The sequence below is a fragment of the Populus trichocarpa genome, chromosome 8 (assembly GCF_000002775.5).
Source record: "Populus trichocarpa isolate Nisqually-1 chromosome 8, P.trichocarpa_v4.1, whole genome shotgun sequence".
NCBI lineage: Eukaryota > Viridiplantae > Streptophyta > Magnoliopsida > Malpighiales > Salicaceae > Populus > Populus trichocarpa.
Genome location: NC_037292.2, coordinates 6,122,646 through 6,142,740, shown reverse-complemented (window position 1 = coordinate 6,142,740; position 20,095 = coordinate 6,122,646). Strand labels below are relative to the sequence as shown.

At 31.5% G+C, this 20,095-nt stretch overlaps 1 protein-coding gene across 1 annotated transcript; it reads left to right on the top strand.

Annotated features, from left to right (window-relative positions):
• Nucleotides 1-15,499: 15,499 nt before the first annotated feature.
• On the top strand, nucleotides 15,500-17,127 carry LOC7498221 (protein BIG GRAIN 1-like E). Its single transcript, XM_002312257.4, has one exon. It carries the CDS (start codon nucleotides 15,924-15,926, stop codon nucleotides 16,911-16,913), a length of 990 nt encoding a protein of 329 aa, XP_002312293.3. The 5' UTR covers nucleotides 15,500-15,923; the 3' UTR covers nucleotides 16,914-17,127.
• The last annotated feature ends 2,968 nt before the right edge of the window (nucleotides 17,128-20,095 follow it).

The following is a 20,095-nucleotide window of genomic DNA, read 5'->3' as shown; positions in this document are numbered from 1 at the left end:
TTCCAAGTCAAGGTTAAGAATAATTCAAATACTACTTTTTCGTAAAATAAAAAGAAAAATCAGAATAATAATCTCAGCATTGCTATTTAAGCATCAATTCTTTAAGCTTATCTTCCACTGTTGAGTTGTTTTTCCAACCCCTTTAGAATTTTTCCTTTATTTTGCTGCAAACTGACTCCACATGCTCACCACAGTACCTTTTAGCATCAACGACAGGACGCGGTTGCTACGTGTCGACGTTAAAGCAATGAAGGCCCCCCTTTACTAAGTTTCTTTTTTCTTTGACGATTAAACCCTTTATCAACGAGTCACGTACGCTCAAGTTATTCAAGGTTGGTATCTGAAAACTATTCTTCAACTAACCATATTTTAGATTTATATTTTAGAGGTAACCGGTTTGAGATTTATAAATTTCAGAATTATTAAAAAAATTTATAATTATTAATTTTAAAATTTATAGAATTAATCAAGATACACAAACTAACTCAGACACTCACGATAATAAAAAAAAATTATACCAGGTTGGTTATTTTTGGGTGTTTGGAATAGTAATAAAAGTTAGTTTTAAAAACAATTTTTATTTAAAAAGATATTAAATTAATTTTTTCATATTAATATATCAAAATCATTTAAAAACATTAAAAAAAAAAATTTAAAGTGTTACCCCACTGCAGTGCCAAACAATCTTATGCTACTTTGTGTTCCGAACAATTTTTTTCTGAAAATATAAGTATTTTTTTATGTTATTATTAAACTCAATATACAGGTTCAAACTTGAAGATTCCCTATCCGAGTTTGTATTTTCTAAAATTATCTTTTATTTAATAAAATAAATAAAATCCACTCATAAAACCAAGGATCAACATAATATCATGACATTTTGTACGCAAAAATCCATTATGATAGTAAAAGCAAAATTAAAATAAAACATTCAAACAAAGCCATGGTATCTTTTATATGGTTGAAGAAAACAAAATTGATAGAGTTGATAAAATTATATAAAAATGTACTAAAAATCTTTAAAAAATGTGAATTTTATGTTAATTAAATATTCACAAGTTTTTTTATATATATTAGGCATACATTAATATAAAAAATCAAGTTAAAGTTCCCATAGGAATATAATACTATATGTGAAAGATGCCAAAACTAAATAAAAAAATTATAGTGCATTTAAATCTAATTGATTTCATACAAAAAAACATCAAAAAAAAAAACATTAGGCACAAGCCTAGCCTGGGTGGCCCAGCACGTCTAGGCCTCCCTACCTAAGCTCGTAATCTAGTTCTTGTTTTTTATTTTTATACAAGGGATGGGATATCTATTGTATATCCTTTATTTTTTTAAAAAAACAAGTAGATAGCTTGTCATCTATTGTCTAGGATTTGACCACCACAAAGGTGTCAAAAAAATGAATGGAGATGATTCTAAGGTCTAGAAATCTATTTTGTAATTATTTTTTATTCAAAAATACTTTAAAGATCTAAGTAAATCCATTAATGGCATCAAATACCCCCAAAATAAGATAAAAAACAAAAAACCAACAAGAATTAACACAATTTTCTTAGTTCAAATCTATCATCTCATGTAACTTGAAAGCCAAAAAACATCATATTAAAACTTTTATTGTCTATTGACATGATACCAACCTTTATTCGTAGCTAGAATCTATATTAACTGATTTTTATTTTTTTTTATTTTTTAAATAACGTTTTCATTCCACTGATCTATAATCACATGCTTGATATAATTAGTTTAAAATATTAAATGCTGAATTTTGAAGTTTTCATGGGGTCAACTTTATGAAATAGAGTAGAAATATAGAATTTTACCTGATTTAATATTTTTCATTGTCATCAAGCAAGTAAACTGTACAAGGAATGAAAAAAAAAGGACGTTATTCTCTATCCACCCATGACTAACTGACACATGTTTAATTGAATTGCATATACATTAGCTTTCATCTGGGATTTGTCAACGAATACTTAAAACAATAAGTTTTCTCATTGGGATCCTTCGAATTGAATTGAAGGCCCATGGAAAGATGTGCTCAAACTAGGGTTTTCCATTTCCGTTCTCACCAGTACTACGTAGTGTAAATTTAGGATTCAATAATCGTTTTAGGTCTATAATATTTAGGAAGAAAAAATAGATTTTATGGATCTACGTAATTACCACTAATCTATTAAAATCCTCGTATATCCGAACTCACACTATCTTTTGTAAGAGATTTAAAAATTTAATTACCGGCATAGAAATGTTAGTTCCCGTGATTACACCACATGAAAGAAAATCTTGCCGATGAAAATGCTTTCACCGATAATTACCAACGAACATAAAATATTTCATGGTTTCCGACGGAATTTAGTTTCACCAAAAAATACAGACTGTGTAATTTTAAAAAAATAATTCTAGATTTTTCTCCGCTAATGATCAGTGATTTTATTCCCAATTCTGTTTTCTTTCAAAGCAGCTAACCTTGTTTAAAAGGAATGAGCCAAGAATCTTCATTTTAGATTTTTCTTTCCATCTAATTAAATTAGCCCAGAGATCAATGTTTTTAATTCCATAAACTTAATGGCTTTTAAAGAAGATATCCCTCTTCATGTGATGCCTAAATTATCGATACAATCTTTCCTTGAAAAGCTTACCCTTCTCATCGTATCAAAATCTATCCCATTATTTACTCTTCCATGTCCATCACTAAACTTGCTAAATTTACCTAACTGCAGTACTAGAGTTCTTCTATGTACTATGAATTAACCACTTGGAGAATTCAATCTCTACGCCATCCAGATCGAAAAAGAATCTAAACAACGAGCAACGAAGGGCTATATTTGAGTCCTTGCTAAAGCAAAGTCGGAATGGAAAGTAAGTAGAGTCTCTGAAAAAGTTATTGCCAACATATTTTCAGTATCAACACGGACTGTCCGTCGAATTTGGCAGCAAGGACAAGCTTATCAATCTAATGGTTTAATAGCTGATGTATCGTCTTAAAAACCAGGAGGAGTGGACGCAAACGGATTGAAATTGAATTTAATTTGGTATCTGAAACCCCATTGCGTCGCCGATCAAATATACTCGCGCGCGCGCTCTCTCTCTCTCTCAAAAGCCTAGAATGTGCCAACACATCAACACTATATATAGACGAATCAAAGAAGGTGCTCCTAGGCCACATTCAAATGCAATGAAGCCTCATCTAACAGAGGCAAATAAAAAGGCCAGGTTAGAATTTTGCTTTTCCATGCTTGATCACTGTAGACTGAACAGCACGCCTGTGTCCATGTTTAATTTTGTTTTCATTGATGACAAGTGATTTTACATGTCAGAGACCACATAAAGATATTATCTCCTCCCTAATGGAGTTAAGCCTTTTGCGAGCTGGCAAAAGGAAAAGTTTCATTACCAAGATCATGTTTCTAGCTGCTGTAGCGCGCCATTAATAGATCCAATGTGCAATGAAGATTTCTCAGGAAAAAACTGCTACGGTCCTTTATATATAAGGAACCAGCAAAGCTAGCGTACTAGCAGAGATTGTGCTGAAGGAACCTTAGAGACAAGAACCATTCTATCTGTCGATCATGTTTAATTCAGAAGGTTCTCCCGGTTATTAACTGGCCAAGATGCTATGGCAGTGGAACAATTTTCATCCAACAAGGTAATGTAAGGCTGCATAGTGTTCCAAATGACATGGAATTCCTTGAAGAAGAGTATAAAGCTGAGTTTGATATATGTTCGACTTTGTTTTATACCTCCTGATAATGTGTTGGGGCTTTGGTTTTCTCGAGCCATTCAGTCTTTGCAACAGCAAGAAGCTCTTAATTACAACAATTTACGAATTATTAGTTGCTTCCATACAAAAAGCATTTGATGGATTATCACCGCCAGAAGCTCAGTTATGTTTTTTTGACACTGCAAATGTGTGTGAGAGAAATTATAAAAGTTCTAGGAGGTAATAATTATACACTGCCACACACGAACAAAGAGAGGTTAGAGTGTGAAGGGGTTCTTCTTTTTTTGATAATCATCGAGAGTTTATTGAGAAGGTCATAAAGTTAATAGCCAAAAAGAAATACAAGAGATAAAAAAAAAAAAAAAACAACTGATCTACTACAGCAAACAACAAGAAGACTACCTAAGATTTCTTATTACACCATAATTTGATGCCATCAGAAGATCTTAAGAGGTCATTTCCTGTATAATTGAAGTTTGAATCTTGAGAATGCAACCAAATAGCAACCCGATGTAGGATGATGGAGAAACAATCAAACAAGTTTATAGTTCCCTCCTCAAAAACAATTTTGTTCCTCAGCAACCATATACCCCAAATAGTACTACTTGAAATTAATCTCCAAGCTGATCTTTGGAATTTGCCATAAACCATTTCGGGCCACTGCAGAAACAGCAAGTCAATTGTTCTCGGTAAACAACATTGGATACCCCACCAATCCAAAACTTTCATCCAAACACTCCTAGAAAAGTTACAATGTATAAAAAGATGCTCTGAGGTTTCCAAATTTGAGCTGCAAAAGACACATGAAGCTTGAGTGGCAGACAAAACAGTCCGTTGATGGAGAAAAGCTCTTGTACTAACTTTGTCCTGTACTGCCAACCAGAGAAACACCTGAACTTTTGGAGGGGCCCCTTTAATCCAAACATTGGCTTCGAAGACTCTATCAGTCGCAGAGGAAGTATTGTCAATTAGGGTGCAACACGATTTAACTGAGAAGCTTCCATCAGAATTGCATGACCATATAAGTTTGTCATCTTTTCCTTGTCGAATTATCGTTGGCTCCAGCATTGAGAGCAAATGATGGTATTGTTGCTCTTCATAAGATAAGAGCTTCCTACGCCAAACCAAATTCCATCGCCATTGATCATTCACCCATTGACCCATCTCATTAACCAAACCATTCCGAAAAGTAGAAATTTGGTAAAGCTTAGGGAAAATGCTACATAAAGCATTTGATCCTATCCACACGTCAGACCAGAAAAGGATGGAGGATCCATCTCCAATCTTGAATTTAATGTTTTCACGCAATACTAAGCCGATGACACTGTTTGGATCCAAGATTGACAAAACATCTTTCCAAAATGGGGAAATATGACCATGCAATTTTGGGATTCCATTCTCGAAAGTTGGGGAGTAAAAATGGGTTTTTACCTGTTTCCATAAGGCATGGTCTGGTAAGTTTAGCCTCCATATCCATTTGAAAAGCATGGATATATTTTTTGACATTAAAGAACCCAACCCGAGGCCTCCTTCTTTTCTAGCTTTCACAACAATACGCCACTGAACCTTGCAGATTTTCTTTTGCTTTGCCACTCCAGACCACAAGAATCTTCGTTGAATAGATGTTAGTAAATTACAGACACCTTTCGGCATAAGAAAAGAAGACATATAATATACTGGCAATGAACTCAAGGCACTTTTGATTAGGCAGATACGTCCTGCCATACTAAGCATACGACCTCTCCACATGCTCAACTTTCGTCTGAAATTCTCAATAATAGGCTTCCATGTAGACAATCTTTTAGGATTGGATCCTAAAGGCATGCCTAGATAAGAGCAAGGCAAGAAATCAAATCTGCAAAAGACTGAATATGCCATACTAGCACAAGTATCTTCCCCAACATTTATGCCAATTAAAAAGCTTTTATGGAAGTTAATGTGCAAACCTGAACAAATAGCGAACCACAACAGGATCCTTTTAACTGTTTTGACCATATGAAGATTAGCAGGCATGAAGATTAAAGTGTCGTCTGCATATTGTAGGTGACTGAGGCAAAAGCTATCTCCAAAAGGGATACCTTTGAAAAGATCATTTGAAGCTGCTCTTTGAAACAAAACAGATAATCCCTCTGCTGCTATTAGAAAAAAGAATGGAGAAAGGGGGTCACCTTGGCGAATCCCACGGCCCATCAAGAATTCCTTAGAAGGAGATCCATTAATCAGCACTGATAATTTTGCGGTGGAGATGCAAGTGTTGATCCAATTAATCCATTTTTCACCAAAACCCATATGCCTCATAACCTGCTCTAAATAATCCCACTGCACACTATCGAAAGCTTTGTGAAAATCCACCTTAAAGATAAGGCTCGGGACTCTGTGTCTTTTCAAGGAATGAACTGCTTCATTGGCAACCAAAAACCCATCAATTATTTGCCTCCCTGCCAAGAAAGCTGTTTGATTCTCACTGATAAGGTCATGCATAACCGCTTTCAGACGGCTAGAAAGAACCTTAGCCATTATCTTGTAAATGCCATGAATCAAACTAAGAGGCCTGAAGTCTTTGAAGCCAACTGGGGAAGCGATCTTCGGAATTAGATGAACATAAGCATGATTGACTCCTTTTGGAAGCCTACCTGTTTTGAAGAAATTCTTGGTCAGGTCTAACAGATCATCTGCAATGAAATTCCAAGCAAGCCTGTAGAATTTGAAATTGAAACCATCTGGACCCGGACTCTTGCTCCCATCACAATCCCAAACACTCTGCTTTAATTCTTCCAAAGTGATATCTCGCTCCAAGCTAGCTGAAGAAGAAGCCGAGAGTGTTTTAAAACCAACAGGCCCTAAACCAATTCGGAATCTATCAGGACTTCTGAATAAGTTGGAGAAGAAGTTAACTGCCGCATCTTTTATGACCGGTAAACCTTCAACAACAGAACCATTGTGAACCACTTTTAGGAGATGGTTTTTAGCCCTCCTGAAGTTAGCAACTAGATGGAAGAAACGCGTATTGCGATCGCCCAGGCGACACCAAATTTGGCGAGACTTTTGACGCCACATGCTTTCTATATGCAGGTTACATTGCCACTGATTCTTGATCAATGAATCAAGCGAGTTCTGCTCTGCAGTAGATAATTGCCCATACTCTGATTTCTTTTCTATAGCTGAAATATTGCTTTGGATCAATGACAAAGCAGTCTCCTGATGCCCAAAACCAACCCTATTCCACTGTCTGAGCCGAGTTGCCATAAAGCTGAGCTTCTTAATGAGCTTGAACTGACCTGAAAATTCATTGCAAGCTTCATCCCATATACCCTTTACGATATCTTTAAAATTTGGATGATGGAGCCAACAATCCATGAATTTGAAAGGAATCCAACCTTTTTCTGCAGGTGAAACCCCTAGGATTAAAGGGCAATGATCAGAGAACCCTCTTGGAAGCCGTCGAAGAGACAAAAGGGGGAATTGCAAATGACAACAAGGACTAGAAAAAATACGGTCTAGTTTACTCATGGATCCCCCACGAAACCAGGTGTACAGACCCTCTGACATGTTGTACTCGATTAGGTTGCAATCATCAATAAAAAAGTCTAAATGTCGTTGAACCCACCTTGTTAATAAAGCCACTGCTTCTGTCACTTCGCAACATAGTTTCATTGAAGTCACCTGCTAAAAACCAAGGACACTCAAAAGCAGCCTTCAGAATACGAAGGTCCTTCCAAAGAAGAAGTCTGTCAGCTTGATTGCAAGGGGCATAAACACCTACCACCGCCCCTGAGAAGCCTGTCAAGACATTCTGCCCAAATAACCCGATCCAACCATGACCATACTCCACTGATGATACCGCAAACTTAGAGTTATCCCACATGGCCAGAATGCCCCCTTTAGTACCTTCAGCCTCATTACCAAACCAAGAAACATTATTGACGCTCCATAATTGAAAAACCAATCTGTCTGAGTAACTTTGTAACTTAGTTTCAAACAAAAAACAAACCTCTATATCAAAATCCCTGATTAACTTTGAAACTGTCCTCTTCTTTCTAGCTAACCCCAAACCACAAGAATTCCATGAAAGAATCTGCATAAGAAAAGAGATTTAAAATCCTTACAGAATGTGAAGGGGTTCTTCTAATTCAAATAGAATGTGATCAAAGTCTTGTGCAAGAATCCTTGAGCATTTAGGGTAGTGTTTAATTATTATTTAATTACAAAAAAAAATGAGAATAGTTGAAAAGATAAAAGATATAAAAATAAATATTTTTTAAATAATTTTGAAAGGGACTTCCTGTACTTCTAAAATATAATGTATACAGGGGGCTAAGATTTTAAAAAACAATTTTTTTTTATTTTTTATCTCTAAAATATTATAGTAAAGAATTTTAATTTTAAAATTATCTTACTAAAACATATAAAAATAAGTGGAAATTATCGTAGTATTAAAATCCGACTTGGGATCGACTTGAGGCATGACTTAGATCACAAGACAAGAAAGCCAACTCGAATTGACCCTAATTTTTTATAAAAAAAAATTAAAAATGACATTATTTTGACACAAAAAAATCAGAAAAATCCAAAAAAATTTATTCCAAGTCGATCGAGTCATAACTGAATACGAGTTTTTGATAAGGTCAGATCAAGTCAATTTTTTTTTTAAGTTTTTTATGAAAACCAAAATGGTCTAAGCTCAGTCAATCATGTCTTATAATTAGAATTATTATATTGTTATTATTTTCAACACTCAACTAAAACCAAAATAAAAAATATATATATATAATATTTAATTATACTTTTAAATATGTAAGTTTGATAATAATTCATTAATATTTAAATTAAAACAATCTTTTTATATTCTATTATGTCATGTTTAATTGTTTACCATTAACCAAATATATATATATATATATATATATATATATATATATATATATATATATAATCAACAAGTTTTATATATCACCATCAAAACTAGTTTTCGAGTTTTCTAGATGTAGAAATAGTGTATTTGAATAGAAAGCTTTTTCTACTTTTTTTTATAAAATTAAAGTATTACTTTATTTTTAAATGATAAATAAAAGTAAAAAATATTTCCTATTTACTCATTGTAGATTAATTAGATATAATTATATTTAGATCTCGCATATCCAGTCATGCAGCTGGATTAATATTGATAAGTATTTTTGCTGCATCTATTTCAAAACAAGTACATCACAAATACGAAATGGTGGTCCATTTTATTTCTTGTAAAATGAGAAATTACAGAGTAAATTTTATTTATTGCCCCATTCATATAGTACTGTAATAATAAATATAAGATATACAGATAAAATATCTATCCAACAGCATATTTAGAGGTGTTTTGGAGTATATTGATGATTGTTTCTTTAGGAGATTTTTTAATTGAAAATATATAAAAAAAATATTTTTTTATTTTAAAAAAATTATTTTTGATATTAGTATATTAAAATAATTAAAAATAATTTTTTAAAAAATAAGGTTTCTAACTACTTTCTGGACATGCTTGTCGATCTCGAAACTGTTTGGGAACATAGTGTAAACCGTATTTCTAAAAAATTTAAAAATTTTTTAAAAAAATTTAATATGGTTTGTATATTTTGGATCATTTTGATATGTTGATATCAAAAATAATTTTTAAAAAATAAAAAAATATTATTGACATGTATTTTAACATAAAAAATTATTTGAAAAGTAATTACAACTACAAGTTGAATCATGTTCCTCATCTATAAGTGATGTGATGGATGTGACACCATGCGACATACGTACATATGAGCAAGACAGCTAGGTTTGCTTTCATTTTCTGAGGACCATAATAATGACTCCATATGCGCACTACTTCTCTGCTCCTACTATCTCCTGATAGTCACCATCAAATGCGGGCTTCCATCACAGGCGTGTCGACTTGTGGTTAGCACAGAAAACTACTTTTCTTCTGTTTTCTTTTTTTTTTTTAATAAAAAAAAGCTAACCTCGATTTTTTTTCTTACGAAATATTATGTTATATATCAAAGAAATATTATTATTGTTTGTTAAAATGTTTTTTAAAAAAATATTATTATTGTTTTTTAAAATGTTTTTTATTTAAAAATATATTAAAATAATATTTTTTTTATTTTTAATTTAAACATATAAAAATAATTAAAAAAACATCAAAAAATTAATTTTAAACCAAAAAAAATTAAATTTTAACAAATTTTTATTTAAACCGTATTCTCAAATTTGTTAAAATTTATTAAATTTAAGAAAAATTAAAAGTTGGAATACGAACATAGGAATTTCATTACTAATCTGATTTTTTATTTTAAAATTCATTTTTATCCTTCTACTTTCTCTTTTTAACCTTCACAATCCTTGCAATTCTTAAAAAATTAATTTTCATTTGGAAGTTTTATTTATTTATTTTTAGCCACTGTGTATAAATTAATTGAATTCCATCTACAAGAGAAAAGGTTGTTGGTTGTCATTAATTTTAAACATTAAAAAGATTGATTTTGGTGTTAATAAATTTCATTTGATAACAAGATTTTGATGGTAGTTATTTTTAACCTCAATATTATCTGAAAAAACATATAAAAGTTGAGAAAAATAATTTACTTGATTTGTTTTAGATTTTATGTTTTGGGATCATTTTTTGGATTTTTAGTTTGACAAATTAATTTTTTTTAATGTTATAAGAGTGTTATTTAAATGTTTCTAGAGAAAAAAATTAAAAAATAAATTTTAAACCCAACAAAATAAACCATCCATTTTTCAGACACCATCAATGATAGGAACTCATTGAAGCATCGTCTATCTTTAAAAAAAAAAAAAAAAAAAAACGAACAAAAGATTATACGTTTGGATTGAAGTTTCACAAGGCCGGGCTTTTATGAAGGCCCGGACACTCTGGGGCCATCCAGGCAGGCGCGCGTGCCATTAGGTGTGATAGGCTTCTCTTTTGGAGCCTCAGACAACACTTGTACAGTTAATTTAACTGAGTTAAATGCCTTGTAGCTGCTCTTCGCTTCCATCAAATGTTTGAAGGAATGGGTCTTGGTGGTTGCATTGTTATTTAACAGATCAATATTCAATTTTTTTCCCCTTCCAATCACTTTTTTTAGTTTTTTTTTAATTCCTCTATTTATTTTATCATATATTTAGCTAAATTTTTTTATCATTAAATCCAATGAATTTTATGATTTGGATGGCGGGTTGGATAGATCATGTCTCCAAACCCTTGTCGATCCATCATGTTATAACCACTATTTTTTTATTTAATTTTTTTCTTTCAGTTTTTTCATTTAAATTTTTAAAAAATATTTTTTTTATTTTTGTTATCATATATTGAGATAAAAAAATAATTTTTTAAACATTATCTAACCCAATGAAGTTCATGACATAAATTATGAATTTGATAGCTTAAGTCAAAAAATGAGGTTCAATATATTGCAATCTCAATATTTTTAAAAAATATTTTGAATTAATATTTGTTATAAGTTTTGTTTTGGTTTTTTGTATGATTAATTGGTTTTGATTTGATTTTTAAAAGATTATTATTATTTCAAGACCTGAATCATATGTTTAATTGGTTAATCATGATTGACTCGTATTGATTTAATACTTTATCATGTCAGATTTTTTTAATCTATATTGTTTAATTTTAATTTTTATTATTATTTATATATATTTTATATTAAAAAAAATAATCCAATCCACAACCATCGGAATGCAGTAACCTAGTTACATGTAAAAAATAATCTAAAAATTGAATTGTTGCCGATTGCGTAAAATCATCAACCGAGAAATTGTGCACCAACCCTTAATTTATTAAACCTTTAACCTGAACTGAACCTTAAACGTAAACACCAAACTAAAATTGACGTGGAATATGTCATGGATATGTTTATGAATAAGATAGATAATAATAAACTAATTATAAAGAAGTTTGAATAATTCAAACACATAATTTAACAAAGATAATCGTAATTTTATGTCCAACATTTAATTGAATTCAAATGTACTCAGAGGGTTTTATAAGTCTAATTTTATAAGGAGTTGGTTGCCTGTAATCAACCAAGTCCTATAAAGCCGTCGAATTATATAGACATGTCAACAATAAGATGTTATTTATGTTTTTATTAATTTTCTAATTAATCTTGATTTTTTATTATTTTTTTATTTAGTTTTGGATTTTCTAGTAAGGTCATGTTTTTACCTTTATATAAACAATTGACGTGTTATTTTTTTCATCAGATTATTGAATTATATATTTTTAAAAAAATATCAAAGTTTTTTTACTTGTTTTTTTTGTAGTAAATAATGTTAAATTATTTTTGGTATAGTATTCTTCGTAATTTGGGATCAAATATAAAATTAATGTTAAATTATTTTTTAATTTAATCCATCCTATCAGCCTTATGCATCTTCCTTGGTAGAGGTCCTTCACTCACGTCCTTGATTTGAGGCACGTTGTGTAGATTACCATGTTAAGTAAGTTTTGCTTCTCTTTTTTTAGCCTTCAATTTGTGGCTTGCAATTTTTTTTTTGGAATAAGTCGAAATGTTAAAAGGGCTAACAAGAAAGTAACTAAAAGAAGAGGTGCAACACGAAAACTTTCTAAAAGTTCACTCATTCTAGTACTATTCTCGTTCAAACACGTTTAACTTTGGAGTTTTGATGGAATCCGGTGCATTACTGCTTTTCAGGCTTGCAATTGCTTTGAACTTGATCACGTTGTTTACACAGGTTTCTGATAATTTATTTGAATATCGAGCATCAAATAATATCAATATATTATTATCATTATTTTTTTCTGGAAAAGTGAGCGAAGTGTTTATGGTTACATAATTCTGTTATAAAAGACAAACTAAAATCTGTCCAAATTTAAGGTATCTTGCAGCAGCGAAAGAGAGAACCTAGTTAAAGTAATTAAATTATGCAAGATCCAATTATATATTATTTAATTTGATTGAAGATTCTCAGCCCAGTCTTGATGTTGCCTAATAATGCAGTTGGATGGGATCTATTGGGAGACCAAAAATATTAATTTGATGTTTTTTTTCAAGTAAAAAAATACATTAAAATAAATGCATGTTATCACGCAGCAACAAATGCTATGGTTCTTGACATGGAGATTGCTACAGATTGTGTTATGAGATAAAAACACGAGGGAGAGTCGCAGTCTCAATTCTCGAAGGTTGGATTTTTGTTGAGGCAAATTGTGGCATTGATGATTCAGTAAAGATTAGAAGAAATAAAAAAAAGGGGGGGGCATCCTATTTTTGTACAAAATGGACTTCACAACGTGAAGTGAGCGTTTTGAAAATGTAGTTATATTGTATTTTTTAAAAAAATAATTTTTTATTTATAAAATATTAATTTATTTTAAATCGTTTTAATGATGATTTCAAAAATAATTTTTAAAAATAAAAAAAATTTATTTTAATATATTTTAACATACAAAACACTTTAAAAATCAACCATAACCGCAGTAAACAATCACACTAAACAGGACAGCAGAAACAGTCATGATTATCCAACTCAAATGGCCCAGACTTCTTGTGGGCTGATGATGACACCTACCACGTGTGTAGCTTAGGTGGCCTATCCACATCCTGCACACGTATACCCACATGCATGCCCTTCGAGCTCCAAGTCCAGCACCGGGGATTGCGTCAGTAAAAAAGAAATGGACCAAGTCCATATGGGCTAACCCAATGTCTTGAGAGCATAATTGTCAGATGCGACCGGGAGGTTGACCCAGCTAAACAATTCGGTCTCGGGTTATATAAGTTGACTCGGGTTAACTTAAATAAATCCAAAAAAATTAAAAAAATATTTGAAGTTTTAATATTCATATGAAAAAATTAAGAAATAATTCATATGAATATAGACTATAATAAAGTTTAAAAGATTATTTCAAAAGGTTTTGTATTGTATAATGAAAAAATATTATGTCAGTATGTTATTTTTTTAAGTTGAAATATTTAAACAAAAAATTTTTTTTATTCCACATTAAAAAAACATAATTTTTTTCTTATGAAGATAGAGTATATATACTAAAAGACTTCAAATCCCACATTGAAAAAATAATTTTTTTTCTTGTAAACATATAATTATATATATACTAAAGGTTTTCAAATCTATATTTAAAAAACAAAGCATTTTTCTAATATTTATATAATAAACTTTGAAAATGATTAATAATCAACTAAAAAATATAAAAAAAATTAATTTTTATCTATGAGAAAAAACACATTTAAAAAGAAAAAAAAGGGTTTTGCAGGTCGTCTGGGTATCGGGTCAACCTGATGAATTAACCAATTTTCATAGGATTTTTTATTATTATTTTTTATTTTACTCGAATCGGTTCAGATATTAAATGAATAAAATTCAAGATTAATCCATCATCCGATCTGAGTTTAATAACAATAATTGAGAGAGAAAGAGGGGGGGTTTCCAGTTCACATGTGGATATCTTATCCAGTCCAGCTAGTTCTTTAACACGCAGGAGCGTGCTGTTTGGCAAGGACATTGCAAAAGGGGCACCTGAATTCCAAAACGACAAATAAGAAAAAATAAGATAGATCATCTTCTTTTTTCCCAGAGAGTCCAAAGCCAGCAGGCACGACTAATGCCCTGGAATTGGAGCCACAAGGTAAGGAATGTGTACGACCCCTCTATTAAAAGACTCAAACCTCATCTCTCACAAAGAAGAGGCAAACTAGATATTGCTGGGCCATATTGTTGATTCTTTTTTTTATAAGCAATTAAAGAACAGCCTAACCAAGGAAAAAAAACAAAAACAAAATTGTCTTTAGCCTCTTCGTTAAAGAGTAATTAGTGTCATACTCGATCATTTACAGTACTTTGCGGATGGAATCATTTTATTTTTTAAAATATTAAAAAACAGTCTACTTATTGTCAACTTGCTGAGAAAAAAATAAAATTATGTGGGATTGATACAATGTAACTTGATTCACGGTATAAGCTATGAGATTATAATAATCTCATAAAAAATAAATCAAAAAATATATTAAAGTCTAATTTTAAATCAGTTTAATGTTAAAGAATAAAATTTAAAAAATCAATTTAAAAAAAGATAAAAAAAACCTTGAATCAACTCGGGTTAACTTACTAAACCTAAATCATGAGATCCTGATAACCTAATATAAAATAAATAAAAAATTATATAAAGTGCAATTCTTAATCAATTCGATGTTAATTAAGGAAGAAATTAAAAAAATAATCAATTAAAAAAAGTAAAAACAAAATAAGATCAACTCATTAAACCTTTAACTCAAGTCATGAGACCGATGTACCTCAAAGAAAACAATCCAAAATAAATTATAAAATTTTATTTTTAATCAACTCAAATATTAAAGGATGAAATTGAAAAAAAATAAATTAAAAAAAAATCCAAAAAAACTTGAGCTAACTCGGTTAATCCGTTAAACCTGTAACTTGAATCATGAGACTGAGATAACCTTGTAAAAAAACAAATTAAAATAAATTTAAATTTAATTATCGTGAATCAAATGTTAAAAAAAAAAAAACTTTTTTTTTTAAAAGTAGTAATTCAATTACCAGTGCTTTCACCAGCTCAATTAATTTTTGTTAATGATGTAATATTCCAAATAATTATAGAGTGACTTCCAAGCTCTCAAAACTCTATAATAATGGTATTCAAGCTAGCGAAGGTAAGGTTGTAGTAGATGACCATATATATATAACCCCATAGCCACCATATATACTCGAAAGCCGATCCCCACCGATACATATTAGAACCCTAGAATCCAAGGAAACACAGCTCTTTGCTCCCCACCATCCCCAACCGAACCTCTGGTTTTCACAGTCAGAGAAGGATAAAAGCATGTTTCCTCAGTACCCCACTTCACTTCTAAAAGACTAGAAAGCACAAAATTCACATCAATGTGGGTCTCTCCCAGAAACACTCTTCATCATATAATGTTACAGACAGTGGCAAAGCGATTAATTGATTGTTATAAAGCTACACCTCTCCCACCACTCTCAATCATTTCTAAACCGTTCCCTCTACTCTACAAACACACATAGAGCATACTCCCTTCTCCCATAATAATCCTTTTGCCGTCAATGCCTTTCCATATCCTGTGGCATTAACTTCCAAAATCAACTTTCCAGCCACATATTAGCAAACCTTCAATATTTCTCAACCATGTCCATCACCGGACTCTCATCAGACACCGGTAAACCTTACAAGAAGTCCTTGCATCGGAGAAATGATTCTGACGAGCTTGATGTATTTGAGGCAGCAAGGTATTTCTCGGGATACAATGAAGCAGGTGCAGGTTATAATGGCGCAGTTTACACACAGAAAGTCATGAGAGAAGATCATAAACATTCTTGGAGGGGAGGAAGAGTGAGCCTAGATGTACCAATGAGGAATCCACTACCTCATCATCTCCATCAACATTCTCATACAGTGGAGAAGCAAATACTGAAAGAGAAGAAATACAAACAACCAAGCTCTCCAGGTGGGAGACTAGCCAGCTTCTTGAATTCTCTCTTCAATCAAACAAGCTCCAAAAAGAAGAAATCAAAGTCCACCACGCAATCAATGAAAGATGATGATGAGAGCCCCGGTGGAAGGAGGAAAAGGAGGAGCAGCATTAGTCATTTTCGAAGCTCAGGCACTACTGATACAAAGTCTTTGTATTCTTCTTCAAGTTCTGGTTTTATGACACCCCCTCCTTATACACACACTCCTACAAAGGGCTACAAGGAGTTCAGAAGCTGTTCAGATCACAGGCAAATAGTTTCCCTGCCAAAGCAGAATGGGATTGTGAAGTCCATAGCCTTCCGAAATGAGATATTGGATGATAAAAAGAACACAGATTTATCTTGGCTGGAAGAGAAGTATAAATTCAATGATGGGTTCTCAGATCAGAAAGTACCCAGGAATCGTGGTAATCAACATTTAGAGAAAGACAGGACTTGGGTGGACCAGTATCCATCAGAGGAAAAGGAATGTAGGAAGTTCGATGAGGTGGATGATGGAACTGAGAGTGATTCAAGCTCTGATTTGTTTGAATTGCAAAACTATGACTTGGCCGGTACCTACTCCAATGGTCTGCCTGTGTATGAAACAACACGTATGGATAGCATCAAAAGAGGAGCAGTACCAATTTCCAATGGAACCCTATGAGAGACTATTGTACATTTTCCTTTGTTGATCGGTTATTAATTGATGATATTACTATCACAAGCTGTGAGAAGAATATTGTCAAACTGTCCTATCTTAGATTTTACCTTTTCTTTTCTTTTTGCTTCCTGCATGTTTCTATCTTCTTTCAATTCTTTTCTTTTTATCTCTGTGTGTACAGTTTGGAATGATTATTTTTCTTTCTTTCTTTTTTCTCTTTCTTTGGTGTAAAGTCCACTGTTGGAGTGGCTTGCTTAGATTGTGCCATGATCTGTGATTTTCCACTAATATCGCGGAGAAACAAAGCATGCATTATCAATCCATGTGGCCTGTGTATCTTTTACCCTTTTGACTTCGGAGCTTGGACATGGAACCATAATTGATAAAAGCATCGATGAGTAACACTTTCCCTTTTCTACCGCTTGTGTTTTAAGCAAAGGATTTAAATTACAGGTAAAAATGGCCATTCATCTATGCCATGTCTTGCGAGAATCAAATGATAGTAGCCATCCACCTGACAGTTTGTCCTGAATTATATAAAGTTATCTTGAATTTTGGATTGAATTGAACTTAAATTTTATATTTTAATAGATAGCTAGAGTTTTTCAAGCTTTAAAAATTACTATCCTAATAAAAAAGAAATTACAAAGAAAAAAATCATGGTTTCTCAAGTTCTAAAATTACAATTCAAATATCGAGAAAAACTATAAATTGATAATTTTGAAAGTTAATAACCTTTAAACTAATAATTTATAATAAAAAAATAACATATAAACTATTCAAATATTATTGAAATTAACCAAAATGTATAATTAACACAAAATCAAATAAAAATTCTAAAATATAACTAGGAAATGAATATGAAAATAACTAATAAATTTTTTTAAAAAATACAAATAACATTTTTAGGCCTAATTTAGGCATATAGAATGCTTTTAAAAAATTCAACTCGATTCAAAGACCAAATTAAAAGTTGTATTTGTTTTTAATTGTCAAAGAACTTGTTTGATGTGTCCGGGCTTTTTCTAAGACTTGAACTTTGTCAATCATATATGGTCTAATGAAAAAAAAAATATTTTTAATAAAAAAATGGTTTGAGAACTATAGAAAAAAGAAGAAGTTCAAGAGCTTAAATTTAGTTCGGCCTAAAATTAGCCCACTCTATTTTATCATTGGTGCATCTCTCGAGCTTAATCACATAGGAAATAGAGGTGGGAACTAAATTCGGTACAAGGATGATCTATCTGTATTTAAAGTATCGTGGAATATCCAACCATTTATTAATTTCTATATATTTGATCTACATGCGATGGATCGAAGGACCATTTTATCCAAATATGAAAGGAATATATAATTATTAAGATTACAATGTGTTTGCATTAAAATTGTGGACGTGAATTGCCAATAATCTTGTTATTCGATTGTCATTTATGTTATTTCAAAAGGTTTTTCTTTTCGAAACTCTTTCATGATAATAATAAATAAATAAATAAGGAAACGAGAGAGAAAAATCTTATATATGACCATTAATAAAATAGTACTTTATTTATTTTTCTAATTTCATCTTAATATTTATACCGCAGTTACCATCAGCCCATCGTACAATGTATATATATACATACACAAAAGAATGTTTACGCCAAATTCAGGCATGATCTTGGATGGGTTTGAGAGGGAAAGTACGTGCACGGTACGTCGTGCCTGAACTCAAATTACTAGGAGGTTAATATGGTATGCATTTCTGTCTAATCTTCAAATGATCAGCATGGAAAGGAGGCATGTAATTAAGATCGTTCTATTAATTTAATTTAGCATTAGCGACATGAAAACAAGCTCGGCCCATATAACATTGCAAGATTTAATTTACTGTAAACTGATCTCAACTTTTGAAGCTTCATTGATTATGTAAAGCAAAAGAGAAAATGGCACGAGCTGATCGTAGAACTCTGCAGAAAATATATACATATACCCAATTAGTATACACTATGTATATAGAGCATGTCAAGGGCAGCACCGCTGCATCAATCCAAACTTAATTTTTGTTACTCATGATTCCTAGTTCTGATTACTTATATTCAAGCCCAACGGAAGATCATGGGAACTAAATCATTTTCTTTTTCCATATTTTTCTACAACTTTACTAATTAAAGAGGACAATTGCCCTGGCAGATTCCGATGGATAGTCACATTAGAAAAGGATGAGTGAGTCTTAATTAATTTTACCCGAATATATAATTAAATGAACAGAAATTTTTCACGTGGACTCAATGATTGATACAGATTGATTATATAGTTAATCAATTTTATGTTTATTTTCTCTAAAATATTTACTAGAATATTGATCAACATGGAATATTTTATTGAAAAGTTGGTTAACATAAATAATTTATAGTCAATTTTTAAATTTAATTTATTTATTAAAAAATATTTACAAATCATGAATTTAATTTTATAAAACATTTTATAGTAATTTACTATCAATAATCCAACAATGTCAACCACCATTGTTATTTTCTTTATTGTTGCCACCACTCCATCCCTCCACCACCATTTTCATTGACATTGTCGTCATGGCATCCAACCACCTGCACCATCACTACTCCACCCCATCTCTGTAACCACCAACACAATTATTATATCATTATAACACATTGTTATTATTATTTTATTATTATCTTTACATCATTACTTTGTAAACATTTTTTCCATATTTTATAATATAATTTCCACTCTTAAAATATTTCACATAAAATAAACATCCCCTAAAACAATCGTTTTGTATTCAAGAGCAGAGATTGCCAAGTTGAGATAGCTGATTAATTAAATATTTATCGAGTGTTGATCCGATCTAGAAGCGAGGGGGCGTGCACGTGCGTGTGCGTGTAGATATATAGACCATAGAGCACAAGTTTGGCGCTAGAGAGCGATGATGAATGCTAAGGATAGCCTTTAGAAAGAAGGATACACAGAAATGATGTACAGGAAGCACAGGAGAGTTAAAGCTCATAAGAAGGCATGATATGCAGGAATTAATGGTGCGTAGGTCATTGAATTTGAAGGGATCATGCAGAGCATGTCCCAAGCTAGTGGACGGAGGGCCCGAGGACGTGCATTTTCCCCAGAGAAATGGATATATATAATTAATTATGAACAAATCAATACAGATAAAGATAAACTCAGCTTTC

What these genes read in the sequence shown, in the direction of transcription:
- LOC7498221 (XM_002312257.4), top strand. Translation starts at nt 15,924, where the DNA reads ATGTCCATCACCGGACTCTCATCAGACACCGGTAAACCTTACAAGAAG.